At 44.7% G+C, this 24,081-nt stretch overlaps 1 protein-coding gene across 6 annotated transcripts; it reads left to right on the top strand.

Annotated features, from left to right (window-relative positions):
* The first annotated feature begins 289 nt into the window (after positions 1-289).
* Positions 290-23,725, top strand: CTSL (cathepsin L). Of its 6 annotated transcripts, none has more exons than XM_056524584.1 (8): positions 290-314; positions 18,628-18,758; positions 20,139-20,261; positions 21,615-21,764; positions 21,886-22,110; positions 22,216-22,384; positions 22,481-22,598; positions 23,430-23,725. In XM_056524584.1, the coding sequence occupies exons 1-8, from the start codon at positions 305-307 to the stop codon at positions 23,527-23,529; spliced, it is 1,026 nt and encodes a 341-aa protein (XP_056380559.1). In that variant the 5' UTR covers positions 290-304; the 3' UTR covers positions 23,530-23,725. The 6 variants fall into 6 exon arrangements, with proteins under 6 accessions (XP_056380559.1, XP_056380591.1, XP_056380569.1 ...); XM_056524616.1 differs by lacking the exon at positions 290-314 and adding an exon at positions 1,226-1,248; XM_056524594.1 differs by lacking the exon at positions 290-314 and adding an exon at positions 1,389-1,410.
* Positions 23,726-24,081: the final 356 nt, after the last annotated feature.

The following is a 24,081-nucleotide window of genomic DNA, read 5'->3' on the forward strand; positions in this document are numbered from 1 at the left end:
ACCTCCTTACTGTTTTGAAATCCTTAAGGTTATGGTCACACAGTGTATTTTCAGGCATTTCATTGTAAAATAAAAATGCATCTGCAAAACTGCAGAAAAATAGCATCCGTATTTTTAACATTAATGTGCTCAATGTAAGACTATAGGAAAGTGGTCTGAACGCAATATGTAAAAAAAACCTAATTTTTTTTCCGCCATGTAAATAAGTGACATATGACACTGTCACTACAAACAGTAGTATTTTAGAGGAAAAAAACTGTGTGCATGTGACAGCAGCCTAAAGAGAATTGTCGCTATATGGACAATGACCTCAGGTAAACCTACTTTTAACCCTGGATTGGGTTCCTCAATAATCTTTGTACCAAGCCGACATGATGATTTAAGAGTTGCCTGCTATGGACATTTTTTTTTAGTTAAAATGTTACCCCATTGATGGGATTGTCTAAAGGCTATGGGGTGAAGCTAGTAGCAAGCATTATATTTACAGTGCCAGCTCAATAGAAATGTAGCATTGCACAATATGCTGTGAAAACAATACACTCCTCCTAAGTGGGATATGCCTTCTGGCCTGGCTAATACATAACAGTATTGAACTCAGACTTCCCTAAGGCTAGGTTTCAAAAACTGTTTATTTTCTGGTGATATTTGAAAAACTGCCACGGCAGTTATTGAGTCAAAGCCAAAAGTTTAATCAAAAGGGTAAATAGGTAATACAAAGGAAGAGATAATACATATATATATATATATATATATATATATATATATTTATATATGTGGATGTCCCAGTACCGCATTTCACACGGTATTTGTTCATCTGTGGGTCCCCATAGCCAGAGTCCCTAGGACTTAGTAGTCTTTATTGGTCAGTTCGTCCCTAGTCGCCTCCATTATAGTGTATAGATTACAAATTTTTCTATAAAATAATGTATATAGTGTTATTTCTGCATGTAAATGGTTAATTGCTTGTTTCTATGGCATTGCAGGGCCTTCGGGTCATGTGATGCGTTCCAAGCCTCGCTCTGGATGCGTTCCAGGCCTCGTTCTGGTGTCTGTAGCCTCGTTCTGGTTCTACAGTGTACATAGAGCCTGTGACGTAAGCAATCCCATCTCACCATGTAAAGTGAGTGGCAGACGTTCGGACCAATCAAAATCGCCACACCCCCTGCCCATATAAGGGAGCGGCGGCCATCTTATCGCTCTCTTGCTCCTGGCTTTCATCAGAGAAGGACCTGTATTGCAGTAATCGCAGTGAGTTAGGCCTGAGCCTTGCGGCAACGGCCGAACGATATAAATTATAGAGTGTGTCATCCCCTAAGCACTCTGCAGCATCACCGGACTCAATATTTCCCCTAAATCCGGACGGATCTGCACATCATTCCCTAAATTCAGAGACTATAGGTCTTATGCAAGGTCTGCAACTTCTACCAATCGCTAAGCAACCAAAGAATTGTATTAAGAGACTGTTATTACGTATTGGATATTGCAAGCACTGCAGTAAAGTTATTGAAGTTCAAGTGAAATCTGCTTGTGGACCTTCAGTCATTTCATTGCACCTATCGCTTCTGGGAAGGGCGGCGATAGGACGGAACATAGATTCAGCATACCAGCCCTCACCCTGGCGTCACGAGTGACTGGGTTAATATTAACCCCTCATATACCAACATCCTACCATCCCTACCATACACCCCCCATGGGCTACCACATATATATATATATATATATATATATATATATACATACATACATACAGAAAACACACTTGGCTTGGAGCAAACATTTTGGTAAATCTGGCTTTACAAAACCACACTTGCTATTGTACAAAATCCTATAATCTTGGTTAATCCGGGACATTGTGTTTTTCCAGTAAAACAGAGGGGGAAAAAACACCATTAAGGCTATGTTCACACTTCCGGAATGTCCGCATCACCGCCGGCGCTATCTCATAGACGGCTATGCATTCCATGCAGTGTCCGCACAAAGAATGAACAGGTTCCTTCTTTGTGCGGACACGGAAATGGTATTTCTGTGTAAGAAACATCTGGCACGGAAAGTCCAGCCGAGTGCACAGCGCAGCAGAATCCCAATAAAATCAACAGGATTCTGCTGCTCCGAAATCTCCAGCAAAATTTCAATGCGGAATTCAGCACAGAGATTCCGGACGTGTGAAAATGGCCTAAGGGTGTATTCACACGTTCAGTATTCTGCGCATATTTGATGCGCAGGAATTAAAGCTGCAAATTTGAAGTTGTGTTCATTTAGTTTACATTGAAATCTGCAGCATAAAATCAGCATCTTTAACCCCTTAAGGACTCAGGGTTTTTCAGTTTTTGCACTTTCGTTTTTTCCTCCTTACCTTTTAAAAATCATAACCCTTTCAATTTTTCACCTAAAAATCCATATTATGGCTTATTTTTTGCGTCGCCAATTCTACTTTGCAGTGACATTAGTCATTTTACCCAAAAATGCACGGCAAAACGGAAAAAAAATCATTGTGCGACAAAATCGAAGAAAAAACGCCATTTTGTAAATTTGGGGGCTTCCGTTTCTACGCAGTGTATATTTCGGTAAAAATTACACCTTATCATTATACTAGACTTGTGCACTAGAAAAATTTTCGTTTAATTTCGTTTCGTTTTTTCGTTTTGGAAAAAAATTTCGGTTCGGCAATATTTTCGGTTTAGATTTTTCGGATACATTCGGTATTCGGGTATTCGTGTTGTTTTTTTTCGGATACATTCGGTATTCGGGTACATTCGGTAAATCTTTTTAGTCTTTTTTTGGACTTTAGCGATCCTAATAAATAATGGAGATACCTTTTTTATTAAAATTTCGCAGGGTATCATAAAAAAATCATAATAAAAAAGATACAGTGGTGATGAAAAAAATTGTATCTAACGAAATGTATCTTTTTTATTATGAAATGTTTATTCATTTTTAAACAGGGATCAATTTATGTGAGCGGGTAAAGCACTAAAAATGTAGCCGACAATAATGAAAATGTAGTGTGTGCGTGTTTTTCACTTTTTTTAAAAAATTTTTTTAGGTAGTACTACTACTCCCATCATGGAACACACTCTTCCATGATGGGAGTAGTAGTTACCTGTACTAATTGACAGATTGCAGGGGTCCCTTGCGATCATCTTGTATAATGTATAGATGCAGCGGCTGCTCTTCTATGGTCCCCTGCACTCACGTATATGTATACATATTCATATTTCCCGCAGAGTTGTGATTGGCCAGATGGTTCCAGCCAATCACAGCTCTCTGTGAGAAATAGGAATATGTGTATATATACGGCCGTGCAGGGGACCATAGGAGAGCGGCCGCCGCTTTCATACATTATACAGGAGGATCGCAGCGGGTGTCAGGAGTGATACCTGCAGTGATCTTTCCTTTACTACAAGTACTATTACTCCCAACATGGAGTACACTCTGCTCCATGCTGGGAACTGTAGTACCTGTATTAATAGACAGATCGCAGCGGTTACACTCGCTGCCATATGTCTATTAATGCAGGTACTACAGCTCCCAGCATGGAACAGAGTGTGCTCCATGTTGGGAGTATTAGTACCTGCAGTAAGGGACAGATCCCAGGGATGTCACTCCTCCTGACACCCGCTGCGATCCTCCTTATGTGAATGTCGGGATCAGCTGTTCTCAGGGCTACAGAGCCAGGAGAACAGCTGACGCTGAGCCGTAGGTATACATGGTATATCTACTGCCCAGCAAGAACTTACAGTGAGCTTGCAATGTGTATACAGTATACACATTGCTGGCTCACTTAACCCCTTGCTGAGCTGTGCGCTATGCGCAAGCCCAGCAAGGGAAGAGTTAACTTACACTGCTGGACAGTGTAGGTTAACCCTTTGGGCGGTATACACTTTATACAGCTATCTATAGATAGCTGTATACAGAAGACGAAGTCCAGCTTACTTCCCTCGAGTCCCGGGCCGGGTTCGTGTAGCTCCGCCCCCTAGTGGTGATGTCATTAGGGGGCGGAGCTACAGAAGGGAACAAGGCTAGTTTATCTGAAGCTCTGTTCACATTGTACGTTTTGTATAATGTGAACAGACCCTTCTGGCAGTGTCTACCCAGACAGGGAGACTCCAGCTGTTGCTAAACTACAACTCCCAGCATGCCCAGACAGCCAAAGGCTGTCTGGGCATGCTGGGAGTTGTAGTTTTGCACCAATTGGTGGCTCCCTGTTTGGGTAGACATTGCATCATGGGTGCTCTCCCCAGCGGACAGCGCCAAAAATGTCATAACCAATTTTTTGTGTTTTTTTTTCTTCTCGTTTCAGATCCGTGTATGCAGAGGATTACTGCGGATTCGATGGATTACGGCGGATAATTTTTTTTCCCCTTTAATAAAATGGTTAACGAGGGCTGTGGGGGAGTGTTTTTTTAAATAAAATAATTTTTCCAATGTGTTGTGTTTTTTTTTTATTTTTATTGAATTTTCAGGGTTAGTAGCGGAAGCTGTCTTATTGACGGAATCCATTACTAGGCCAGGGCTTAGTGCTAGCCCCAAAAACAGCTAGCGCTAACCCCCAATTATTACCCCGGTACCCACCGCCACAGGGGTGCCGGGAAGAGCCGGTACCAACAGGCCCGGAGCGTCAAAAATGGCGCTCCTGGGCCTAGGCGGTAACAGGCGTTATTTAGGCTGGGGAGGGCCAGTAACAATGGTCCTCGCCCACCCTGGTAACGTCAGGCTGTTGCTGTTTGGTTGGTATTGTGCTGAGAATGAAAATACGGGGAACCCTATGCGTTTTTTTTTTAATTTAAATAAAAAAATTTAAAAAAAAAACGCATAGGGTTCCCCGTATTTTCATTCTCAGCCAGATACCAACCAAACAGCAACAGCCTGACGTTACCAGGGTGGGCGAGGACCATTGTTACTGGCCCTCCCCAGCCTAAATAACGCCAGCCTGTTACCGCATACGTCTTCTGTATACACTGTATACAGCTATCTATAGATAGCTGTATATAGTGTATACCGCCCAAAGGGTTAACCTACACTGTCCAGCAGTGTAAGTTAACTCTTCCCTTGCTGGGCTTGCGCATAGCGCACAGCTCAGCAAGGGGTTAAGTGAGCCAGCAATGTGTATACTGTATACACATTGCAGGCTCACTGTAAGTTCTTGCTGGGCAGTAGATATACGATGTATACCTACGGCTCAGCGTCAGCTGTTCTCCTGGCTCTGAAGCCCTGAGAACAGCTGATCCCGACATTCACATAAGGAGGATCGCAGCGGGTGTCAGGAGGAGTGACATCCCTGGGATCTGTCCCTTACTGCAGGTACTAATACTCCCAACATGGAGCACACTCTGCTCCATGCTGGGAGCTGTAGTACCTGCATTAATAGACATATGGCAGCTAGTGTAACCGCTGCGATCTGTCTATTAATACAGGTACTACAGTTCCCAGCATGGAGCAGAGTGTGCTCCATGTTGGGAGTATTAGTACTTGTAGTAAAGGAAAGATCACTGCAGGTATCACTCCTGACACCCGCTGCGATCCTCCAGTATAATGTATGAATGCGGCGGCCGCTCTCCTATGGTCCCCTGCACGGCCGTATATATACACATATTCCTATTTCTCACAGAGAGCTGTGATTGGCTGGAACCATCTGGCCAATCACAGCTCTGCGGGAAATATGAATATGTGTACATATACGTGAGTGCAGGGGACCATAGAAGAGCAGCCGGCGCATCTATACATTATACAAGATGATCGCAAGGGACCCCTGCAATCTGTCAATTAGTACAGGTAACTACTACTCCCATCATGGAAGAGTGTGTTCCATGCTGGGAGTAGTAGTACTACCTAAAAAATGTTTTAAAAAAAAGTGAAAAACACGCACACACTACATTTTTTATTATTGTCGGCTACATTTTTAGTGCTTTACCCGCTCACATAAATTGATCCCTGTTTAAAAATGAATAAACATTTCATAATAAAAATGATACATTTAATTAGATACAATTTTTTCCATCACCACTGTATCTTTTTTATTATGATTTTTTTATGATACCCTACGAAATTTTTATAAAAAAGGTATCTCCATAATTTTTTAGGATCGCTAAAGTCCAAAAAAAGAATAAAAAGATTTACCGAATGTACCCGAATACCGAATGTATCCGAAAAATCAAACTATCTATATCCTTTTTTATTATATTTGTTATCAGAATGAATTCTTCACGTTCGTTTACAGATAACGAATGCATTCGTTATTTACAGCATTATGGTCGGGAAATAACTAATGTATTCGTTACTTTGCTATTCGTATTATCGTGGCTATTCGGGAATGTTCAAAATATGTTTTCGTGCATTCGGATCGGTCCGAATGCACGAAAACGGTAAAATTCGTTAATTTAGACATTCGTGCCGAACCGAATTGCACATGTCTACATTATACTGTAGGTCCATACGGTTAAAATGATACCCTACTTATATAGGTTTGATTTTGTCGCACTTCTGGAAAAAATCATAACTACATGCAGGAAAATGTATACGTTTAAACATGTCATCTTCTGACCCCTATAACTTTTTTATTTTTCCACGTACAGGGCGGTGTGAGGGCTCATTTTTTGCGCCGTGATCTGAAGTTTTTATCGGTATGATCTTTGTTTTGATCAGACTTTTTGATTACTTTTTATTCATTTTTTAATGGTATAAAAAGGAACCAAAAATGAATGATATATTTTTATAGTTCGGACATTTACGCATGCGGCGATACCACATATGTTTATTAATTTTTTTTACACTTTTTTATTTTTTTATGGGAAAAGGGGGGTGATTCAAACTTTTATTAGGGAAGGGGTTAAATGATCTTTGTTAACACTTTTTTTTAACATTTTTTTCAGTGTTATAGGTCCCATAGGGACCTATAACACTGCACACACTGATCTCCTATGCTGATCACTGGCATGTATTAACACGCCTGTGATCAGTGTTATCGGCGCTTGACTGCTCCTGGTTGGATCTCAGGCACGGAGCAGTCATTCGCCGATCGGACACCGAGGAGGCAGGTAAGGGCCCTCCCGGTGTCCTGTGAGCTGTTCGGGACGCCGCGATTTCACCGCGGCGGTCCCGAACAGCCCGACTGAGCAGCCATGTCACTTTCACTTTCACTTTAGAAGCTGCGGTCAGCTTTTACCGCCGCTTCTATAGGGTTAATACCGCACATCGCCGCGATCGGCGATGTGTGGTATTAGCCGTGGGTCCCGGCCGTTGATGAGTGCCGGGACCGACGCGATATGATGCAGGAGCGATATCATATTGCGGGAGGCGGCGCAGGACGTAAATATACGTCCTGCGTCGTTAAGGGGTTAAAGGTGTACTCCGGCGCTTAGACATCTTTTTCCCCTATCCAAAGGATAGGGGATAAGATGCCTGATCACGGGGGTCCCGTCACTGGGGACCCCCGTGATGTTGCACACCGTTAAAATCAGTCCCTGGAGCGTGTTTGCTCCGGGTCTGATTACTGTCAATCATGGGGCCGGAGCATTGTGGCGTCATGGCTCCGCCCCATTGTGATGTCACATCACAATGCTCTGGCCCCGTGATCGACAGGAATCAACCCAGAGCGAACGCACTCCGGGGACTGATTTTAACGGAGTGCGGTGTGAAAGATCACGGGGGTCCGCAGCGGCGGGACCCCCGCAATCAGGCATCTTATCCCCTATCCTTTGGATAGGGGCTAAGATGTCTAAGCGCTGGAGTACCCCTTTAAATCTTGCACATCAAACCCTGCGCATCAAATAAGCACAGGATACTCTACATGTTTTACCCCCTAAAAATGCATTGCATGCTTTAGTGTAAAATTGCTGTAGCCAAATGTTAGGTGGAAGTCAGGAGTAGTATTTTTTCACACTCTTCAATAGGAAAACTTTAAATCACACGACTTGCAATGTACTAAATGACACTTTTTGGGGGGGAAAGTCACAAAAATGCGATTAAAAAGAGTGTGTGAAGGAGGCATAAATGGGATTTTAGGGTTGTGTTTAAATGTTCCATTACCGTGCGGTGGTATTGCTATGTTTTTCCCATTAATTGCAATAAACATTACATGTTATTACTTTGCAAGTAGTAGGGGCCTTAACCAGCCACCTCCAATTGGTTCAGGTAACCGGAAGAGGTTCCACGCATTCTCAGGAATTAACTGTATCATCGTCTTTAAGGCGCCAGTACAATTGAATAAGGGAGCGCTGGTGGGAGAAGGAACACTAATCTCCTTCCCTGACAGCAATCTATTATATGGCCATGATGAGCCATGCCTGCACCATTTTGCTCTGACTAGACTTGGCCAGTGCAGCAGAGTCTGGGAACAGTGACACAATTCATAAGGGGGCACAGTGGCACAACTTGGGGACATAGAGTCAGTTTGGGGGCACTGTAGCACAGTTAATTTGGGGGCAGTTTTATGGCGACAGAGATTAAGTTAATAAAGGGGGCAGTGGCAGAATTCATTAGGGATCAGAGACACATTTAATTAGGGGGACAGTGACATAATTTACCAGAGATACTGCATAATTATTCACTTAAATAGGCACTGTCATTTGAAAAACTCTGCATAGATCAATAGTACTAGTAAAGATAAGAAATGTTGTATTATATCTTAGACAAAAGTGCTTCTTTCTCCTGTTATTAAACTTTCTCCCTCTCTACCCTCTTCATTGAGATTGTCTGTCTTCAACTCTGAAAACTAACTCAGCCTTTTTTGTGTCTGCAAAACAAACCAATACAAGCCTCTAGAGGGGGAGGGGCAGCTACACCCACCAGCTCTGGGAGAAATGCAAAATAGAGATGAAGCCTGCAGAGCAGAAATCTGCTGAAAATGCCATAGAAAAGTAATATAATGGCCAGAAATAGGGCAGCTCCTCATGCACACACAGGGCAGCTTATCGTGAAAAGTCCTCTGAAATGACAGGTATACTTTAAGTGCACAGCATGTGGCAGTATTGCATTCAGGGGTACAGAATGTAGCCGTATTGTATTAAGGGGTACAGTACATGGTAGTATTATATTCATGCCAAAGTATGTCCTGGTTTTCTATTCTAAAGAGGAACCAATTGTGTCAGTACTATATGTAGGGAGCACAGCATTTAGCAGTAGTTTAGACATAGGTAAAAGAAGTCTTCATGGTGGTCTGGTCCGAATGGCAAAGAAAAAAAAAAAAGAGAGTCTCCCATCAGATATCACCTGTGAGAGCCTGGATAAAGGTTTATTCTGTCTCTGATTGTTTTTGATGAGAGCTGTAGTCCCTGTAAAGTAAAAAGAAGTTGTCCAGGGAGGGGGCAAAGCTGAACATTTGCACCAGGGCCCATGAGCCTTTAGCTACGCCCTTGGATCTTTTTCTTTATGAACTTTTTTCCCACCATAGATAAGCGTCACATCAATGAAATAGTTAATAGGGGTACGTGAGAGAAATATATGCTGGACAACAGTTATATGTGTATATCCAGCTTTAGAATAGGAATGCTGATGAAATAATAATGTTTGCACAGGTATCGTCAGGATATAGATTATTTCAGTGTAGTCATGTGTGCTTGGAGTACTTTGCATCTGTTCTAGCTAACATTTCATTTCCATCTATTTGCATTAGATTCCTACGTTAACATGCCATTCATATATGCATTCGCACTAGTGAGAAGGCTATATGGAGTGTTAGATAAGTGGGCCTAGGACTTGTTTATCTCAGTCTAAGGTTTCACAGATAGTGGATGGGGGAAGGGTCCTGTTACAAAACAGCTACTGAGACAAACTTCCCAGCACTTACAAATCATTGTGTTGTTTCCTTTTAGCAGAATGTTATATTGTACTAGCCATTAAAGTGGCTCAAGTATTTTAGATTTTATCCTAAATTTATCTTTATCTTTATATAAAGGAATCTTAAATGGAATATGTTAAAACAAGCTCTGTGTATCTCCAAACTAAGGAATGAGCACAAATCTAAGGCTCAATTCCTCAAAACAGAGCTCAGATACAGATGCATTTATTCAGCAGTATCTCACTGGACAAAAAGTTATGCAAGCTGTAAAATCCTGCTAAATAATGGACAGCAGAGAGAGACCCTGTAAACCCCATGGAAGTCTGTGATCTTTCGGGGTCTGATGTACAATGGATCATACAACAGAATCAGCAACAAAGGCCCATACCGCCTGAGCTGCATAGTGCAGTTTAGTCCTGTCTCGGATGGCCATAGAGTCAGTCCATTTTAGTGTTCGGATTACAGCTACAATAACTGGACCTGCAATGGTTCCACCAGACTGGACTTACATCATCAAACAACCTTATTGTGATCTGTAGTTACAAGAACCTTCTTAAAGGGGTACTCCGGCCCTAACACATCTTATCCCCTATGCAAAGGATAGGGGATAAGATGTATGATCGTGGGGTCTCGCCGCTGGGGACCCCCACAATCTGTCATGAGGCTCTCAGTGTGAAGCGTAATGACCAAGGGGCCGGAGTATTGTGACGTCAATACTCTACCCCCCCGTGGGACGTCACGCCCCGTACCCTCAATGCAAGCCTATGGGAGGGGGCGTGACGATAGGTATTTTGTAACAGAGTAACATAGTTCATAAGGTTGAAAAAGACCAAAGTCCATCAAGTTCAACCTATAATCCTAGTGAGTCCCTACTGAGTTGTGCACTGTGGGATTTGTTTTGTGTGGCTGAGAGTTATTTTGTGCTGCACTGTAATATTTGGTGCTGCTGGAGTGGTACTTTGTGCTGTATTATCGTGTTTATTTAGCACTTAGGGTGAAATATTGTGTACTGCACTGTGGTATTTGGTGTGGGGGATATTATGTGTGTTACTTGGTGCTATTTAGTTGGCATTGATGGGTATAACATGGGTGGACGCTATAACGTTTATTTAGTGTTGTGTGGTATTATTTGTTATTTGTCCATGTGAGGAAGAAACAGAGAAGTCCTGCTATGTAGTACATTACAGTATTTTGGTATAATATTTAGGTCATACTTTTAGTTTTGCACAGGGTCTAAAATCTGTCCTTAAAGACGAGTTTTAGAGGGATCCCTAGAGGCCCAAGGTGCAATGTAAAGGAGCAAATCCGAAACATCTTTACTGGTTTTCTACCAAGTTAGGGTTTTGGAGAGGTCATGAGTGTTACGCCTAGCGCTCCGGGTCCCCGCTCCTCCCCGGAGCGCTCACGGCGTCTTTCTCCCTGCAGCGCCCCGGTCAGTCCCGCTGACCGGGAGCGCTGCACTGTTTTGGCCGTTGGGGATGCGATTCGCACAGCGGGACGCACCCGCTCGCGAGTCGCATCCCAGGTCACTTACCCGTCCCGGTCCCCTGCTGTCATGTGCTGGCGCGCGCGGCTCCGCTCTCTAGGGCGCGCGCGCGCCAGCTCTCTGAGACTTAAAGGGCCAGTGCACCAATGATTGGTGCCTGGCCCAATTAGCTTATTGGCTCCCACCTGCTCCCTGCCTTTATCTAGTCTCCTCCCTTGCACTCCCTTGCCGGATCTTGTTGCCTTGTGCCAGTGAAAGCGTTTAGTGTGTCCAAAGCCTGTGTACCTGAACTTCTGCTACCCATCCTGACTACGAACCTTGCCGCCTGCCCCCGACCTTCTGCTACGTCTGACCTTGCCTCTGCCTAGTCCTTCTGTCCCACGCCTTCTCAGCAGTCAGCGAGGTAGAGCCGTTGCTAGTGGATACGACCTGGTTGCTACTGCCGCAGCAAGACCATCCCGCTTTGCGGCGGGCTCTGGTGAAAACCAGTAGCCTCTTAGAACCGGTCCACTAGCACGGTCCCCGCCAATCCCTCGCTGACACAGAGGATCCACTACCTGCCAGCCGGAATCGTGACAGTAGATCCGGCCATGGATCCCGCTGAGGTGCCGCTGCCAAGTCTCGCTGATCTTCCCACGGTGGTCGCTCAGCAATCGCAGCAGATTGCCCAACAAGGACAGCAGCTGTCGCAGTTGACCGCCATGTTACAGCAAATTCTGCCCCTGCTACAGCAGCAACCATCTCCTCCGCCAGCTCCTGCACCTCCTCCGCAGCGAGTGGCCGCTCCTAACCTCCGCTTGTCCCTGCCGGACAAATTTGATGGGGACTCCAGACTCTGCCGTGGATTTTTGTCTCAGTGTTCCCTGCATATGGAGATGTTGTCAGACTTGTTTCCTACAGAACGGTCTAAGGTGGCGTTCGTAGTAAGCCTTCTTTCAGGAAAGGCCTTGTCTTGGGCCACACCGCTCTGGGACCGCAATGATCCTGCCACAGCCACAGTCCAGTCCTTTTTTGCTGAAGTCCGAAGTGTCTTTGAGGAACCTGCCCGAGCCTCTTCTGCTGAGACTGCCCTGCTGAACCTGGTCCAGGGTAATTCTTCCGTTGGCGAGTACGCCATACAATTCCGTACTTTTGCATCTGAACTATCCTGGAATAATGAGGCTCTCTGCGCGACCTTTAAAAAAGGCCTATCCAGTCGCATCAAGGATGTGCTGGCCGCGCGAGAGATTCCTGCCAACCTCCAAGAACTCATCCATTTGGCTACCCGCATTGACATGCGTTTTTCTGAGCGACACCGAGAGCTCCGCCGGGAAGGGGACTTGGATCTCTGGGCACCTCTCCCACAGCATCCTTTGCAGTCTATGCCTGGGCCTCCCGCCGAGGAGGCCATGCAAGTGGATCGGTCTCGCCTGACCCAGGAGGAGAGGAGTCGCCGTGGAGAGGAAAATCTCTGTCTGTACTGTGCCAGTACCGAGCATTTCTTGGTGGATTGCCCTATCCGTCCTCCACGCCTGGGAAACGCACGCACGCACCCAGCTCACGTGGGTGTGGCATCTCTTGGTTCTAAATCTTCTTCTCCACGTCTCACGGTGCCCGTGCGGATTTCTCCTACAGCCAACTCCTCCCTCTCAGCCTTGGCCTGCTTGGACTCTGGTGCCTCCGGGAATTTTATTTTGGAGTCCTTTGTCAATAAATTCTGCATCCCGGTGACCCGTCTCGCCAAACCGCTCTACATTTCCGCGGTCAACGGAGCCAGATTGGACTGCACCGTGCGTTACCGCACAGAACCCCTCCTGATGTCTATCGGACCCCACCACGAAAGGATTCAGTTCTTCATTCTCCCCAGTTGTACCTCTGAGGTCCTCCTCGGTCTGCCATGGCTCCGGCTTCATTCCCCCACCCTTGATTGGACCACCGGGGAGATAAAGAACTGGGACTCTGCCTGCCATAGGAAGTGCCTCTCCCCCCCTCCCAGTCCCGTCAGGCAAACCTCTGTGCCTCCTCATGGCCCCCGTCCTGGTGTCACACTGCCCCGTGCCCGGCTTCGCCCTCTGCCCTCCCTCCCCATTCCCACTCCTGCTGTACTGCCTGCCGTTGAGGAAACCCTCCATTCTTTCCCGGGGTCCTCATCCCAGGGGAGGCAGTTGCCGGTCAAAGAAAAGGGGAGACCTAAGGGGGGGGGTACTGTTACGCCTAGCGCTCCGGGTCCCCGCTCCTCCCCGGAGCGCTCACGGCGTCTTTCTCCCTGCAGCGCCCCGGTCAGTCCCGCTGACCGGGAGCGCTGCACTGTTTTGGCCGTTGGGGATGCGATTCGCACAGCGGGACGCACCCGCTCGCGAGTCGCATCCCAGGTCACTTACCCGTCCCGGTCCCCTGCTGTCATGTGCTGGCGCGCGCGGCTCCGCTCTCTAGGGCGCGCGCGCGCCAGCTCTCTGAGACTTAAAGGGCCAGTGCACCAATGATTGGTGCCTGGCCCAATTAGCTTATTGGCTCCCACCTGCTCCCTGCCTTTATCTAGTCTCCTCCCTTGCACTCCCTTGCCGGATCTTGTTGCCTTGTGCCAGTGAAAGCGTTTAGTGTGTCCAAAGCCTGTGTACCTGAACTTCTGCTACCCATCCTGACTACGAACCTTGCCGCCTGCCCCCGACCTTCTGCTACGTCTGACCTTGCCTCTGCCTAGTCCTTCTGTCCCACGCCTTCTCAGCAGTCAGCGAGGTAGAGCCGTTGCTAGTGGATACGACCTGGTTGCTACTGCCGCAGCAAGACCATCCCGCTTTGCGGCGGGCTCTGGTGAAAACCAGTAGCCTCTTAGAACCGGTCCACTAGCACGGTCCCCGCCAATCCCTCGCTGACACAGAGGATCCACTACCTGCCAGCCGGAATCGTGACAATGAGGCCGATCCATAGAGTCTTTAATGTGGTTGTTCCACTGGAGCCCCAAAACTGTTACCATAACACTTTCTACACAGTGGCACTATACAGGAAACGCCGTATTCACACTGACATTTTTAAAATAAAACAGATCTAGGAACATTTTTGCTTATTTTGAAAGCAATGAATTGATTGTTATTTTAAAGTTTTTAATTTAATCCTGAATAGTTGGTTGTGTTTAAAAATCATTCAACAGCAAATAATAGAAAAGCTGAATAAATACATATTAAATATTAATAACTAGCTTAATACCCGGCGTTGCCCTGTTTTCCTTGCTAATCTTTGTTGGGGAGGAAAATAAACAAAGGAGGAAGCTTTTGACTTCATATCCCGTCCTCATATATTGTTGTCATATCCCAACCCCATATCCTGACCTCCTATCCTGACCTCCTATCCCGTCCTCCTATCCCGTCCGCCTATCTCGACCTCCTATCCTGACCTCCTATCTCGACCTCCTATCCTGACCTCCTATCCCGTCCTCCTATCTCGACCTCCTATCCTGACCTCCTATCTCGACCTCCAATCCCAACCTCCTATCCCGTCCTCCTATCTCCACCTCCTATCCCGTCCTCCTATCCCATCCTACTATCCCATCCTCCTATCCCGTCCTCCTACCCCGTCCTCCTACCCCGTCCTCCTATCCCGTCCTCCTATCCCGACCTCCTATCCTGTCCTCATATCCCAACCTCCTATCTCGACCTCCTATCCCGACCCGTAATATGTGTATCAGGTATTGAAATATCTCCAGCCGTACGGAAGTTATGTGAGAACATACATTTTCTATTGATTTGCATGGGACTTTAAACAAAAACCCCGACACTCACAAATGGGGGTAGTTAAGGGTTAAATTAACTATCCTATTTTTTAAGTGGACATATAAGTAATATATATTTCCCATTGACTTGTATGGGACTTTAAACATAAACCCCGTCCCTGGCAAATGGGGGTGAGTAAGGGTTAAATCATCTATCCTATGTTTGTTGTGGACATATAAGTAACATGTGTGCCAAGTTTCATGTTAATATCTTTAGCCGTTTGGACGTGATGCTGGAACATACATACATACACACACACACACACACACACACACACACATACACACGTTGAGTTTTATATACATAGATAAGGGAAAGTTATACATTTTTCATGTGATAAGGAACAGATTTGTGTTGGTTATTTCAGGAAGGAACTGCTATAGAGCCACTATTGTAAACTTTTACACCGCCTGCAGTTTCTTCATGGTGTGGCGCTACACATTGCTACAGAGGTGAGGGCCGCTACGTATGTGTAGGGAGAACCATTAGCTTACAGTCACGTGTATCAGCACCTCTAGAGAATGCAGCCTGTTGTTTATTAGTAAATAGTGCAGTAATGATAAGACCAGCATTTGTGAGAATACCACAGAATTGTGCAGTGTTTGGAGCCAATTCAGTCCTACAGTGTAAATGACGAGAAGGAAATTCCTTCACGTCTCTGGAGGTGTATGGTGGTGTGGTAGCCCTTGGGGGGTGTATGGTAGTTGGGGTGTTGTTTCGGTAGATGAGGGGTTAAGGTTAACCCTATAGTTCGTGACGCCAGGCTGAGGGCTAGTATGCTGAGGTAATTCTCCGGCCTATCGCCGCCCTTCCCAGTAACGATAGGTGCATGCATAAAATGACTGAAGGTCCACAAGGTACTTGAACTTGGATAAACTTTACTTAAAGGCTTGCGGTACATCCAATGCACAATAACAGTCTCATTCAAACAGTCTCTATATAGTTCAGTGACTGACAGTTGTTGCGGACCTTGAATTGTATTCTAAGTCTCTGAATTTAGGGTTAATTTTGAAGATCCGTCCAGATTTAGGGGATAGATAAGGTCCGGTGATCTTGCAGAGTGCTTAGGGACTGATACACTCACGGTTAAGAAGAAATCAGCCGTCGCCGCAAGGCTAGGGCCTAAATTCACTGATGACAGCAGCGCAGATCCTTCCCTGTCAACAGCACACGAGGAAAGAGAGCTAACAATGGCCGCCGCGCCCTTATATGGGCAGGGGCGGGGTTGTTCTGATTGGTCCAAATATCTGTCACTCACCGTCACAAAGAATGATGGGTGCAATACGTCACAGGGGCCTCCAAAGGTCCTTAAGCAAAAACCATAGAGTTTACCTGATCACGTGACCCGCAGGTCCTGCTACGCTCTGGACAGGTAATTAACTAATTATATACATTAGTTCTATTATATTTACATAAATCCTGAATAAACTATTAGTTTAATGACTATCTAGATGAGAGGTGACAAGGGGCAGACTAGACAAAAAGGACCCCGAGAATGAATACTTTTACTCTAGTATTTACTATGTGTTCATACATGTCCTATTAAATCGAAATCTTACCGCTAACATAAAGTAGAATTTGCGGGCTGCTGTGACTGTGCTTTTGCCGGGGAGGGGGGGGGGGGGGGCGGGATAGGTTTGGGGACCTGTTCTTTTGCGCGGCGGGGAGCGGGATGTGCGGCCATCACGGATACGGTTTTCACCTATATAGTATGCCTCCAGTTTTTTCCCCACTACAACTCCCAGCATGCCCTGACAGCCAATAGGGCAAGCTGGGAGTTGTAGTGGTGAAACAGCTGGAGGTACACTGAATAGGTGAACTAAGGGCGGAAGTGTCAGCCCCAGCAGGCATCAGTGACGTTGTGCCTGCTGGGGAAGTCTACCTGGTGAGTGAGCACACTACCAGGCAGACAAAAGGCATTTTTAATATGTTAAAAAAGAATTTTAAGGCAGGGAGGGGGTTAGGGATAGATGGGAAATAGGCAGGGACAGAAGAAAAAAAAGGATGGTGGGAGCTACCCTTTAAATTTGGCAGTGGTCAGAATTGCAAAAAATGGCTGGGTCCTTAAGGGGTTAAAGGTGTATAAAAAAACATTCCCATTCCTCAACCTTGATAACTTTCCCCCAATGTCTGCAGATGGTAGGTCAATGTTTCCCATGCAGGGTGCCTCCAGCTTCTGGAAAACTACAACTCCCAGCATGCCCTTGTTGTAGTTTTGAGGCCCCCTGGTTGGGAAAAGACTATGGTAGGCTTTGGGACCAATCTGGCACCTCACGTTATTCTGAAGCCCTAAAAAAGCAGTTGAGTAAACCCCACAGCACGGAGAACACTATAACAGCACGCCGTATAAAGAGGGCAGGAGGGATATAGTATAGTATGCCATAACCCCAGTATACAGATAACACGGAGCATACACAAGGTTCAGCACCCTCCCTCTCTCCACAACAACACGGTAAGTCACGCGCTCGCCAGTCACATGAGCCCCGCGGGCAAACATTAAGCCAATCCTGTGGCGTGAATCATTTTGGGGGCGGGGCCATAACCAGGCCATATAAGAGCGCCGGTGCCTCAGAATGCCTGCAATTCCCAGCGAGTGATCCTGCAGTGAGGTATGCATTGTTGGGTGGGCGCCTGCAGCTGGGCCCTGGAATGTGCCGGATGTCGGGGTATTCCTGTGAGGCGCGAGTCCTTCTCTACGGTTCTATATGCCGGCTGTAGGGTTATACGGTGATCTCCGGTATCGGCCTCGGGAGGCTGTTGAGTCAGCTGTTCGGGCTGCTCTCCGGTTGTTGTGCTCTTCTGGGATGGGCTCGTACATTGCGTAACCAGGAGCTTCCTGTCCATTATGGACACTGGTGGGGGATTGTGTACACATGGGTGGGGGAGGGAATGTCCTTTATTCCCTCTGTCCTTGTTTCTGCTCTGCTCCCACTGTCTATACTACACGGTATAGGGATGTTTAAATGCATATACTAGATTTCAGTGTTTGGCAACCAGGGTGCTTCCAGATGTTGCAAAACTACAATTCCCAGCATGCCCGGACAGCCTTTGGCTGTCCGGGCATGCTGGGAGTTGTAGTTTTGCAACACCTGGTTGCCAAACACTGCTATAGATTGATTTTACCATATGTTCCTCCTTAAGTAGTATGTTTTAGATGTCAAGTTTAAAAGGGTTAATCTGTTTTAGGGCACTAGTGGGGTTTAGTAAGGATGTGTTCACACTGAATAATTCAAGAGGCATTTACTCGAGTAATTCCTCTTGCATTCTTCTACCCATTGACTTTAAATTGAGTTTTTTTTTTTTTTTTCTGCTGTCCTGTTCACACTGCGGAAATTCTGCTACCAGATTTCCAATGCGGAAATCAATGGTTTAAAAATAAAAAATCTGCCCGACATGATCGTCAAGCGTAATTCGTAAAAGTAGATTAAATAGCCTCCTTCATTCCTCTTCATTTCCGCATGGAAATTCCGCTCTATGGATAAAATGACAGAAGGCAACAATTTCCTGACGGAAATGATTTCCCGTGAATTCCTCAGTGTGAACGCGCCCTTATAGATCCTGACGTTTTTAAGGTCAGACAAGTTCCTTGAATACCACTTAACTTTCTTATCCTCTTACAGCAACCATGACGCTATATATACTTGCCTTCGGCCTTTGCGTGGCCACCACTTATGCTGCCCCTATGAGTGACCCTGTTTTGGATGCGTCCTGGCAGCAGTACTTGAGTTTCTACTCTAAATCCTATAACACTGTAAGTATCGCGGTAATGTTTGTGTTTCCGTTCACTAGTTGGGACTTAACGTCTCCCGTATATGAATGCCCTGACCTTTTGCCTACAACAGGTGTTCCCAATCAGGATGTCTCCAGTCAAAACTACAACTCCCAGAATGCCTGGACAGCAAACTGCTTTTCAGGCTTGTTTGGAGTAGCACTTTTGCAACAGCTGGAGGCATCATGACATGGCACCCTGGTCTATCACGGACTAGAGAATTAATATATTGACGTCCATTCACATGCTCAGATTCTACTTTTTACTGCAACAACTTGTGCAATTCTTAGTGTTGATATGTGGGAGAATATAGAGATTTACTAAAAATATTACAACTTAAAAACTGCTGCTAAAAAAAAAAAAAAAAAAAAAAAATTTTTAGCAGCAGTAATGGCATGCTGGCATCCAATTTGTAGTATTTTTAGTCTTCATTATTAAAATGTAATGCTTACAATTGCAACAGATTCTGGTGTGCCTTTATTCTGTAAATCACTACCATTATTTGGTATCCAAGTTTATGTACCCCCAAAAGAGGATAAAAGACATTGTTTAAGAAAAAACATTTTACTGCAGGTCACCATGGACATGGCAACACCAATCTTGCATTAAAGCGCAGTTATCATGAGGTTTGGGGCATGAAAGCTAACCAGTGTGTGTATGGGGTGTAAAACAGCGATGCCCTGGTCACACCGATCAGACTGACAGTGACTGCTAGAGATGAGCAAACTTACAGTAAATTCGATTCGTCACGAACTTCTCAGCTCGGCAGTTGATGACTTTTCCTGCATAATTTAGTTCAGCTTTCAGGTGCTCCGGTGGGCTGGAAAAGGTGGATACGGTCCTAGGAAAGAGTCTCCCTAGGACTGTATCCACCTTTTCCAGCCCACCGGAGCACCTGAAAGCTTTACTAATTTATGCAGAAAAAGTCATCAACTGCCGAGCCGAGAAGTTCGTGGCGAATCGAATTTACTGTAAGGTCACTCATCTCTAGTGACTGCATATAAGTGTTTTTGAGCTAATAAAAGCTGTAATAAGAGGGATAAAAGCAAGGCTGCAGACATATCTTACACACTGTGGTTAGGTCATATGCCCCAAACTTCATGACAGTTGCGCTTTAAGCTGAGGTGCTGATTCACTTGGGTAATGGTCCCTTTTTCTGCAATAGTTGAAACTGACCAAAGGAGATTAAAAGAACTGTAGTTCTTTGATCCATCCATTACAGATTGATGTTGGTGGGGTTGTAGGAAGTGCTATTCAACAGTGCCGTGTATATGTATTATCAGCAGTCAATTGGTGTAGTCTCTTCACATTTGGGTAACTAAATAAAACTTGCATTGATGATATCACATTTTCTCCTTACAGAAAGAAGCTGGCTGGAGGCGAATGGTATGGGAGAAAAATCTAAAGACAATTGAAATGCATAACATGGAATATGTCATGGGGAAACACACTTACAAGCTTGGCATGAATCATTTTGGTGATATGGTGAGTACATCAGCATGACATACACACCCTGAACTTAGTATTGGGCACTAAAGTGCTCCCAAGAGAAGATGGCTTGTCTCTGAATGCCATAGTATCACTGCAGAAGGGTGATGGATCAGTAAAGTTCCCAGCTCTCCTTCACCTCGTAGACATTGGCCCTGATCTATGAAGAGTAGTTTTCTTTGTGGGTTTTAAAACCCTACAATTTTTTTTCCCACACTATTAAATAAGGTTTCCCTACCTTTTGTGCTTATCCTACATTTTGCTTTTTTTACACATGCTCTGATCTGTCTGGTTTTCCTCAGCTTAAATCAACATTTTCTGTGAAAACCTTAGTAAATCTGTTGGGTTTTTTGTGAAAATGTCTAACATTTGTCTTTTCAGTGGTCATGCCCCCTTTTTGGGTTTTCTCAGTAAAATGAGGTGTTAGTCAGGTTTCTTCAATTCTGGCGCAATGCGCCCTAATCTGGCGCACAACCAGGCGAAATTTGTTGGGTTAAACGGCTAAAGATATTAACATGAAACTTGGCACACATGTTACTTATATCAACAACAAACATAGGATAGGTGATTTAACCCTTACTCACCCCCATTTGCCAGGGGCGGGGTTTATGTTTAAAGTCCTATACAAGTCAATGTGAAATATGTTACTGCATAACTTCCAAACAGCTGGAGATATTTCCATAATTCTTGGTCACATGTTACTTATATGTCCACTTAAAATACAGGATAGTTAATTTAACCCTTAACTACCCCCCCCCCCCCCCATTTGTGAGGGTCGGGGGGGGGGGGGGGTTTGTTTAAAGTCCTGTGCAAATCAATGGGAAATGTATGTTCCCACATTACTTCAGTACGGCTAGAGATGTTTCAATACCTGGTACACATTACAGGACGGGATATGGGGTTGGCATATGACAACAATATGAGGACTGGATATGAAGTCATAAGCTTCCTCCTTTGTTTGTTTTTCCTCCCCTACAAGGATTAGGAAGGAAAAACCAGGCAACGCCGGGCATTCAGCTAGTAGTAAATGAGGGCCAGTGTGTGGATCTGCACTCAGCCCTGTGCAAACTTCCAATAAACAAATAAATTGTGATCCAGCATCTGGACTGGAAACGTGTCTGATGGATCACTAAGGTGTGCTGTACTTTTTTTTGTTTACGCTTGCCATTAAACAAAGCTGGAGGTTCATTTGTCAAGTGCTTGATAACCTGCTTTTTGTTAGAGGGCAACAATGCATCTTAGATGTTAAATCTGTGATCCATAGCTGTGTCTACATCCACTAAAATGGGGCACTGCCTGTAAAGGCAATATCATGTGTGCCATGTGCTGACTTGGTCACTTCTTTTTCAGACTACAGAAGAATTTAGACAGGTAATGAATGGCTACAAACACAAGCCTGACAGGAAACGTGGGTCAACCTTTATGGCTCCAAACAACTTTGAACCCCCCAGGAGTGTTGACTGGCGCAAAGAAGGATATGTAACACCAGTTAAAGATCAGGTATGTATTTCACTCACATTTGTTCAGTATACCTGTAGTGTGTTTTTTTTTTTTTTTTTTTTTTTGCAGAACAAGATTCTAGTAGCTGAAATGTTAACTGGTCTGTGTTTTTCTTGCTTAGGGTCAGTGTGGCTCTTGCTGGGCATTCAGTTCTACTGGAGCTCTAGAAGGACAACACTTTAGACAGACTGGAAAACTAGTGTCCCTTAGTGAGCAAAACCTTGTTGACTGCTCTAGACCAGAAGGGAATGAAGGTTGCAATGGAGGTCTCATGGATCAAGCTTTCCAATATGTTTTGGACAACAAAGGCATTGACTCTGAAGAGTCTTATCCATATATTGCTAAGGTATGGCTGGGAATGCGGTTGCAAGTGCAATGTGTAGCCACTTTAATGATGGCGCTCTTTCACAGCAAGACTGTAAGCAATGGTTAACCGTGTCTATTGTTACAGGATGATCAAGAGTGTGCATACAACTCCAACAACACTGCTGCAAATGACACTGGTTTTATGGATGTAACTTCTGGAAGTGAGAAGGAGTTGATGAAGGCTATAGCTTCAGTTGGTCCTGTGTCTGTGGCCATTGATGCTGGACATCAATCATTCCAGTTCTATCAGAGTGGTGAGTGTTCTAAAAGGCTTGTTATATTAAATATTGAGCCAGATGTAATAGTTGCAAAGTATTTTCCCTATATACTGATATCACTATCTTATTTAGGTATCTACTATGAGCCTGACTGCAGCAGCACAGAGCTAGATCATGGTGTCCTTGCTGTTGGCTATGGATATCAAGGAGAGGATGTTGATGGAAAGAAATACTGGATAATTAAAAACAGGTAGAGTGCAACCTTATAGTATAACTCCAAGACTTTTTTATTTTATTTTCCCACTTAGTTTTTAATAACTCATGGTTTAGGTGTTCAGACCCCACTGAGAGTGAGCAGAGGGAGATGCACTTGGCAACACACTCCTATTCCTACTGTCTGAGACAATGATTGCTCCATAGACCAGAGCTGGGAGAACGTGCTACGCACACTTCTCCCAGCTTGTACTATTGATCTAACTCTGACAAAGTGATATCAGACATGACAAGTTTTGTTCTTTGACAGTATGATTTAAAGCCATAATTGACCTTCAGTTGGTGTGAAAACAATTCATTCATCAATGTATATGTTGGCAATTGAAGGGACACGGAGAGTGCTTCGGCTAACTCTCTGGTAGTGGAGTTCTGCATATATACCTGGAATATATTAACCCAGCAAACTGTAACCGTACGCAGTTTCACTGGCCTTCCCTCTGATCAGTCCCTTACTACATGGTAGAAGTTAGAGATGCGCAAACTTGCAGTGACTCGATTTGTCACAAACTTCTCGGCCCAGCGTTTGATGACTTTATCCTGCGTAAATTTGTTCAGCTTTCAGGTGCTCCGGTGGGCTGGAGACTCTCTCCTCTAGGACTGTATCCACCTTTTCCAGCCCACTGGAGAACCTGAAGGCTGAAATTAATGCCGGTTTAAAGTCAGCAACTGCTGAAAGTTCATGACAAATCAAATTACTGTAAGTTCGATTATCTCTAGTAAAAGTAATGAATATATTGACTCTTCTCTGGATGTATAACCTAATATTTACATATTTCATTTTATTTATTTATTATTTTTTTTTGTTTAGCTGGAGTGAGAAATGGGGTGACGGTGGATACGTTTTAATTGCCAAAGACCGAGGAAATCACTGCGGGGTTGCAACATCTGCTAGCTATCCTCTAGTATAATTTTTCAAAGACATATTAAGACACTAGACACCTGTTCTGAATTTATTTTTTAACTTAAGTTTTACCAGTTGTGAATATGCTGCAGGATCACAGCTATGTCCTGGGAATCTTCACATAAAGCTGCATTGTTTTAGTACTGTTTAAATGTTTTTATTTGTGATGGTTTTTATATTGTAAAATAAAACTCTTAATCCAATGCTCTCCATGCCTCCTTAATATATGGTGGTGCAGTTTCCACATTACTTTACAGAACCCAGTACATAGAATACTGAACACTTGGTAAAGATGTAGGCTATAATATACTTGCACATTTGCAAAACTCTGAGCACCTGTTTACACTGTAATCCACACGGAAAGGAACAGTTGATGCAGAAGCCATCTCTAGCTTGGGTAATGTGCTAAGCCCTTGTCAAGTTTGCCATCTGTATTGAGTAACCAATCAAATATATGGTCTCCCCTGTATGCATGGTGAAATGCTTCTTGGAAATACTTTCTAGATTAGACCACAGTATGTGCAAACCTACATATGGAAAAGATGGTACACCGCGCCCT

Source organism: Hyla sarda, chromosome 1 (assembly GCF_029499605.1).
Source record: "Hyla sarda isolate aHylSar1 chromosome 1, aHylSar1.hap1, whole genome shotgun sequence".
Classification (NCBI taxonomy): Eukaryota; Metazoa; Chordata; class Amphibia; order Anura; family Hylidae; genus Hyla; species Hyla sarda.

What these genes read in the sequence shown, in the direction of transcription:
- CTSL (XM_056524571.1), top strand. Translation starts at nt 17,657, where the DNA reads ATGTGCCGGATGTCGGGGTATTCCT. An exon ending in ACTCTAAATCCTATAACACT is followed by an intron (nt 18,759 to 20,138) that starts GTAAGTATCGCG and finishes TTCTCCTTACAG; the next exon opens with AAAGAAGCTGGCTGGAGGCG. An exon ending in ATTCCAGTTCTATCAGAGTG is followed by an intron (nt 22,385 to 22,480) that starts GTGAGTGTTCTA and finishes TATCTTATTTAG; the next exon opens with GTATCTACTATGAGCCTGAC.